Source organism: Erpetoichthys calabaricus, chromosome 6, assembly GCF_900747795.2.
Source record: "Erpetoichthys calabaricus chromosome 6, fErpCal1.3, whole genome shotgun sequence".
Taxonomy (NCBI): domain Eukaryota; kingdom Metazoa; phylum Chordata; class Cladistia; order Polypteriformes; family Polypteridae; genus Erpetoichthys; species Erpetoichthys calabaricus.
The window spans coordinates 200,019,153-200,026,713 of NC_041399.2; the positions used below are offsets into that span (position 1 = coordinate 200,019,153).

Here is a 7,561-nt window from a genome sequence, read left to right on the forward strand (position 1 = left end):
GGCCAACCATGAGAATAATCCACATGTCAGTTTATCCAGTCGTATGCCAACATGTACTTTTGCTAAACTGTTTTCAGTTATCGATTTCAATCTAATGAGAGTAGCATTTGAATTGAAGACAGGGCTCTTGACCAATTGAAAAGCTCCCAGTTGTGGAAATAAGGGGTCCATTAGACTGCAGTGCTAACCACATTAGTGTGCTGCTGCCCCATATACAAAGTAAACAGACATGGAGTTTCAAACAGATTTGGCTCCATGAAAAGAGGAATTTTTGTGGCTTTTGCTTTATTTTATTAATTTTTTCATGTTCTTGCATTTCCTCCCTGCGTGGAGTTTGCATGTTCTCCCCGTGTCTGCGTGGGTTTCCTCCGGGCACTCCGGTTTCCTCCCACGGTCCAAAGACATGCAGGTTAGGTGAATTGGTGATTCTAAATTGGCCCTAGTGTGTGCTTGGTGTGTGGGTGTGCTTGTGTGTGTCCTGCGGTGGGTTGGCACCCTGCCCAGGATTGGTTCCTGCCTTGTGCCCTGTGTTGGCTGGGATTGGCTCCAGCAGACCCCCGTGACCCTGTGTTCGGATTCAGCGGGTTGGAAAATGGATGGATGGATGTTCTTGCATTGCTCATTTTTAATGTTGTAAAACAGATTGCTTGTCTGATTACTTTGAAAGAGCTTGGTGAACGTTGGTATGCTGATAAACTCATTTTGCTGTGATTACAGTAATCCCTCACTTATCGCGGGAGATAGGTTCCAAGGCCGACCACGATAACTGAATTTCCGCGAAGTAGGGACACCATATTTATTTAATTATTTAACGTGTATTTGGACGTTTTTAAACCCTCCCTGTATTGTTTACAACCCACCCTTTACTCTATTAATAACAGGGACAACTGCTAAGCAATATGAAATCAGTAGATAAGTTTACACTTACTGTATAGCGAAGTACATGTAGCAGCTTGTAGGCGGTCATGACGTCGTCGACCTTGTTACAAAGATTCCTAAAGCAGATTCCATCCAGACTACTGCCTTATCACGTCCACTTGCAACTCGTTTTGCGCCCTGGTTAAAGGACACTACAGCCGTAGATCTTATATGCTTTTCCTCCTTTTTAAATATAAAGAATTGTGGACTCATTGATGCTGTGATGGTGTCCTGCAGCGGTGTAGCTGTTCCCTTCCTTCAACATATCCAAAACTTTTACCTTTTCTGCAATCATTTGCATCTTCTGTTGGCGCTTGGACACGGCTCCTGAAGCAGTAGCACGTTAATGCTGAATGAGAGAGATGAGACTTCCTGGTTAATGCTGCACTCCGTCGCTGAGCCAATCAGCAGCACACAGGAACTTAACTGCGTGCTCTGATTGGGTAGCTTCTCAGCCATCCGCCAGTAGCATCTCTTGTATGAAATCAACTGGGCAAACCAACTGAGGAAGCATATACCAGAAGTAAAAAGACCCATTGTCTGCAGAAACCCGCAAAGCAGCGAAAAATCCGCGTTATATATTTAGATATGCTTACGTATAAAATCTGCGAAAAGTGAACCGCGAAGTAGCGAGGGATTACTGTAATTTCAATTTTAGCCAATGCCTGCTTCAGTTACCACATAAACTAAAGTTATATAATATGTATATATAATGTATATATCTAAAGTTATTAATTTTTTTTTTTTTTTTTTAGCTGTTGAAGATTGAGGAGATGTAAAAAGGAAAATTTAAAAATGGATACCCTGTCATTCCATGCAGTGAACTCTCCACCATAAGGGAGTCACAAGATTTTTTTTTTTTTTTTTTTGGTAAATTGGGTATATATTAAAAATGAACCTGACCTGTACAGTTCTTTCCAATGCAGATTTTTTTTTTTTTTTTGCTCTCTAAAACAAAATGATATTCTTTACGCATCAGACAAAAAAAACAGAACGGATGCAAAAGTGCAATCCAACGATTAACTACGAGTCATTCTAATGTGTAGCTCAATTTTCTTGCACAGTCTGTTGTCATTCATGTCTTAAATTAGTCTGCACTGTGCCAAGCTGAATGTATGTTATAAACAGAAAGACATGAAGATGGTGGGGTTGGGGGAAATGGGGGCGAATGGGGGTGCTTTTTGAGGGTTTTTGATTGGGAACATTAGCTGAAATGTCCTAGCCTACTTTGTGTACATTTCATTGTTTTTAGGGATTGTAAAACGTTATCTGCGTTAGATTTGATAAGCTTGTTAAAGAATTTTTGAAATGAATTGATAGAACACTACTTGTCCATCTGTACAGATCAAGATAGCCATGTACATCATGTTTTCTTGAAACATTTATTTAGTGATGGGGGGGGGGCGGGGTGGGGGGGGTGTTGTCATAGGCTGTGTAAAAACAAAGCAAAAAAAAAAAAAAAACACGTAAAAAGCTGTACTATATACATTTTCTGATTGGTGCACTTGAGAATGGAGCCTGTGGAAAGTTAAACTTTGGGATTTTGGAGTGCTTTGTTTTTTTTTTTTTTAAATTATTAAACAGTATGTGATTGCATTTGAGCAGAAAAGGATGAAGCAGAACCAAGAAAACTGCGTACAGAGTAATGACCAGACCTTAACTACAGGTGACTAAATGCAAGTACTGTGCTGTATAAAAATGAAGATTTGTTACAAATAACTGTATAAGTGTGGCGCCTGCTGGTGGCTAAAATTACAAGCGCGCTTGTCCTGTCCACGGGATTGGCCGAGTTCCAGCTTTCATTTTTTTTATTCTGGTTTTACAAATCACTGTTGGATGAGGACCATATTTATTATTATTATTTTTAGGTTTGAATCAGATTCATGAGCACATTCAACTTACTCTAAGGTGTATTTTTTTTTCTCACAACATTTTTGCTTAACCCCATTTGCTGGGGAAACGATATTAAAAGACAAACCCTTATTTAATTTTTCTCATCACTGCTTGTGACTGTATGTCAGATAGCTACATACAGACTAACACAGCTGCTGTGTTATAGTGAGCATGAGGCTTCAAATTCGATGCACACATATTATCCATTTTTTAGATTGACTTTACAAATGGGCAAAAAAGAGCAGATTAGCTGCAGCTACACTACACTCCCCTTAAGACGACAGTCCCAACGTCCTCCTATTTATTTTTTGTCATCTGGGTTTCATCACTCCTAGTGCTGATCAGCCAGTCAGTGAATGGGAAGTTGACAACGAAACAGCATGTGGAGGCAATGTTTGGATATTTACAAATCCGGCTGATCTTTTACTAGTATTTTTTTAAGTGTTTTTTTTACTAGCCTTTTCAATATTTTAAAACTAAAAGCAAATCCTTAAGCCTCTTTATTTTGTATTTAATTGTGAATAAACATTTGAATATAATAATTGCCCAGAATCTGTTAAATATTTTGTATTCAGAAAGACGAAAGGGTTTGACCGCCTTCTCGTAAGTGCAATATACGACAGAAGGAAGCGTTAGCGTTCCCAAGAATTAGGACGGCACAGCTTCAGATTCAGGCAAGCGTTCTTCCCCATCAAGACCCCAATGCACTTCACTCCTCGCTTGCATTTTACTTTGAAATCTGATACAATCGGAAATACTGTGGCTGAAAGCTAGAGCATGTGCCGGATTTGTATTGGACACTGGAATCAAAAACGGCTAAAGTGAGCGTAAAATGAATTCAGGTTAACCGATAATCTTAGTCTAGAGGGAGGCAAATGACCTGGACAGGACAATGCGCACTGCGGCTACTCCGAGTTCTCTGTGTGCAGCTCGCACAGCAAAATGAATTTCCGTGTATCCTTCGAGTGCTTTCTGTAAGCTTGTTTGCCCTAGGAATTGAATTCAAATAAAAGTCTAATATTTATTCATGGTGATTTACTAAATTATTTGAAATTATTAAACAAACAAACAAAAAACTGTAGAAACTTATTACTGTGTAATAATTATATTTGTGGTAAAGGTGACATTAAGCCTGTGCTTGTGGATTATGGTACTGGATCATTCCTGCGAAACAAAAGACAAAAACAAAAAAGCTCTGAAGAAGGTTTGGTAAATCCACAAATCCTGGTTTTAACTGACTGCATGTTGTAAATGTTTATGTGATGAAATAAAAGAATTATTTGTCTTTCAGTGCAGTGAATGGAAAACTTTTGTCAGAGTCACCCAGACCCTTTTATTATGGTTTTTAAAAAGAGAAAAAAAAGGAAATCAAAACTCTTTCTAGTCAGCATTGCATTTTCTTAGTCAGCCAGGCCAATGTAGAAACTCACGAACGTTCAGCATTGTTCAGAGCAGAGGACGTCATAATGGAGAGTGCAGCGGGCCCAGTGACCGGCAGTACAAAAAGCTGCTTGATTCTAGAAGTTTACCACTTGGGTATTCTTTGTTTTTGGAGGGGAGACCCCCCCCCTTTTTTTTTTGTTTGTATTGAATTGGTTCTTTTTTCTCATAGTGGCGTTTCATCAGTAGTTTGGTATTGCATTCAGTCCGTCACTGAAGTGTTTGTGTCCTGTCATACCGGAGCTGTTTTAGGATTAAAAGACAAGAGAAAGATTTTCCATTTGCTCAACTAATATGAAAATATTACCTTAATCTTCATATTGTTTGTTTTCTAGGATGCCCTCTTTTTTTTAATAATTATTATTTTTGCCCCCTTCTCTTTATTTTCCTTTGTGCCCATTAGTGCAGCCTGTGAGGTTTATTTTCATGTAATTAGTGAAAAGCCTCACTTCAGCACTCTTTTGTTTTTCTTGCATCTCTGCTTCACGTTCTTTTCATTTCTCCCTGTCTGTCAGTTTATGGATTGCCAGAGGGCCTCAGTGGCCAATGGCTCTGCGGTTTGAATTTCATTAAAGTTCAAGCTTTACTCCCTCACTCTTAATAACTGTTTTGTGTTGATTTCTTAAGGGATTGTGGCGATGGTGGCAATGCAACTTGACAACCTGCTGAGCTTGGCCTAATGTTCTCCCTCCAGTTCATGACCAGAGTAACAGTGTCAGGTGTACGGCAGGACCCAACCCTGGGCCACTGGCATAGGCCCAGTCAGCAGTTAACCTACAACCCATGTGGACACGAGGAGGAAATGCAAAAGCCAGACAGAAGCTTTTCATAACAGAGAGAAGTCAGGTTATAATTTTAAAAATCACCGATTATGTTTAAAAGCAATCTGCCAGGATTATTTAATGAATGTATAGAATTTGTTACTAGTCCTTTCATATTCTTTTTTTCTTTGTACTAAATCCATGCATTATAGAAGATATTACGTAATATAACAATCAAACATATAATTCTGGCCGTAGGTTTTCATCCAACTAGTCTAAAGACTTTTGTACTCGGTGTTTCCCAGTTCCACACATCATGTTACCATACATATGCTTTGGTTAAACAGAACTACAAAATTTAAAGAAATCATACAATGGATCCTGTATCACAGAAGTTTATTTGTCCCCAGGGGAAAATTTTGCTTTTTATAAAAGCTCTTTAAATAAATACATCCATCCACCCATTTTCCAACCCGCTGTATCCTAACTACAGGGTCACGGGGGTCTGCTGGAGCCAATCCCAGCCAACACAGGGCGCAAGGCAGGAAACAAACCCTGGGCAGGGCGCCAGCCCACTGCAGGACACACACACACACACACACACACACACACACACTAGGGACAATTTATGATCACTGATGCACCTAACCTGCATGTCTTTGGATTGTGAGGGGAAACCCACGCAGACACGGGGAGAACATGCAAACTCCACACAGGGAGGACCCGGGAAGGGAACCCAGGTCTCCTAACTGTGAGGCAGCAGCGCTACCTACTGTGCCACCGGCACGCCCTGATCCCTATCTACAGAAACATGTAGATACCAAAATATTAGCTTAAATACAGTAGGAAAGGTATGTCTGGTGTGCACTGCTGTAGTGATGCAGAATTCGTATGTGTCCTCTTATGTGATGTTTCGAAACAGTCACCACTGCACAGCCTGTTGTCACTGCTGGGTTTCTTTTTGCACTTTAATTGTAATATTTTGTTCCTGTTGCTTGTGCATGAGAGGGTAGAATGTCAGTGTTTGATGTGCACGATGGATATGCACTTAGTGTTATTGTAGGCTACGACAGCACGGGCCTTGCTGACTTCCACATAAACTTTGACAATTCATGCATTGTGAACAGCGCTTAGGGGGCTCACATCTTTTTTGTTTTTTTTCTTCTTTTACTTGTTTGTGGTCATTTTATCTTTTTGCTACGAAGAAACTTCACATCACTGAATTCACCAGGCATATCATGAAGGGTTAGTCCTATAGTGTCATAGGCATTAGTTTCACTATCTATGTCAAACTCTGATGACCAATTCACATTGTCATCACTATTGTTTGATTCAACTAATGTTTCAGTTTATTCTAAAACTGGCTTTGCATTTTTTACTTTCTTGTAGACTAAGATTCAATCTTGAGATTTTGATGAATGTCGACGTTTAAGACCTCTCTGAGTCTGAAAATACCATTTTTGGAATTAGTTCTGTCTGTGTATATGTAAACACGATAACGTGAGTACGCCTTCACTTAGGTCAACCAAATTTTGCATACAAGTATTAGGTACAAAATGTAGATTTCTATCAACTTTTGAGCTATTTCTGCTAACCGGAAGTGGTATTTTACCTTTTAGTCGTGCAGCTGCAGAGTCCGATTTATTCAACTTTATAATTATTGTTCAGTATATTATTAATTTGATTGGCTGTCAATGGTTCTTTAATGAACATAATATAAACATATACAGGTGCTGGTCATAAAATTAGAATATCATGACAAAGTTGATTTATTTCGGTAATTCCATTCAAAAAGTGAAACTTGTATATTAGATTCATTCATTACACACAGACTGATGTATTTCAAATGTTTATTTCTTTTAATGTTGATGATTATAACTGACAACTAATGAAAGTCCCAAATTCAGAATCTCGGAAAATTAGAATATCAATTAAGACCAATGCAAAAAAAGGATTTTTAGAAATGTTGGCCAACTGAAAGGTATGAACATGAAAAGTATGAGCTTGTACAGCACTCAATATTTAGTTGGGCCTCCTTTGGCCTGGATTACTGCAGCAATGCGGCGTGGCATGGAGTCCATCAGTCTGTGGCACTGCTCAGGGGTTATGAGAGCCCATGTTGCTCTGATAGTGGCCTTCAGCTCTTCTGAATTGTTGGGTCTGGCGTATTGCATCTTCCTCTTCACAATACCCCATAGATTTTCTATGGGGTTAAGGTCAGGCGAGTTTGCTGGCCAATCAAGAACAGGGATACCATGGTCCTTAAACCAGGTACTGGTAGCTTTGGCACTGTGTGCAGGTGCCAGGTCCTGTTGGAAAATGAAATCTGCATCTCCATAAAGTTCGTCAGCAGCAGGAAGCATGAAGTGCTCTAAAACTTCCTGGTAGATGGCTGCATTGACCTTGGACCTCAGAAAACACAATGGACCAACACCAGCAGATGACATGGCACCCCAAACCATCAATGACTGTGGAAACTTTACACTGAACCTCACGCAACGTGGATTCTGTGCCTCTCCTCTCTTCCTCCAGACTCTGGGACCTTGATT

General features: G+C 39.7%; 1 protein-coding gene across 1 annotated transcript in view; it reads left to right on the forward strand.

Moving 5' to 3' along the window:
* The window catches only part of LOC114653791 (kinesin-1 heavy chain), a 100,253-nt gene extending 96,418 nt beyond the window's left edge, over positions 1–3,835 (forward strand). Inside the window, exon 26 of the mRNA XM_028804308.2 lies at positions 1,674–3,835. Coding sequence (XP_028660141.2) covers positions 1,674–1,680 — 7 coding nt within the window. The 3' untranslated portion in view covers positions 1,681–3,835. The remainder of the gene's footprint in view (positions 1–1,673) is intronic.
* The last annotated feature ends 3,726 nt before the right edge of the window (positions 3,836–7,561 follow it).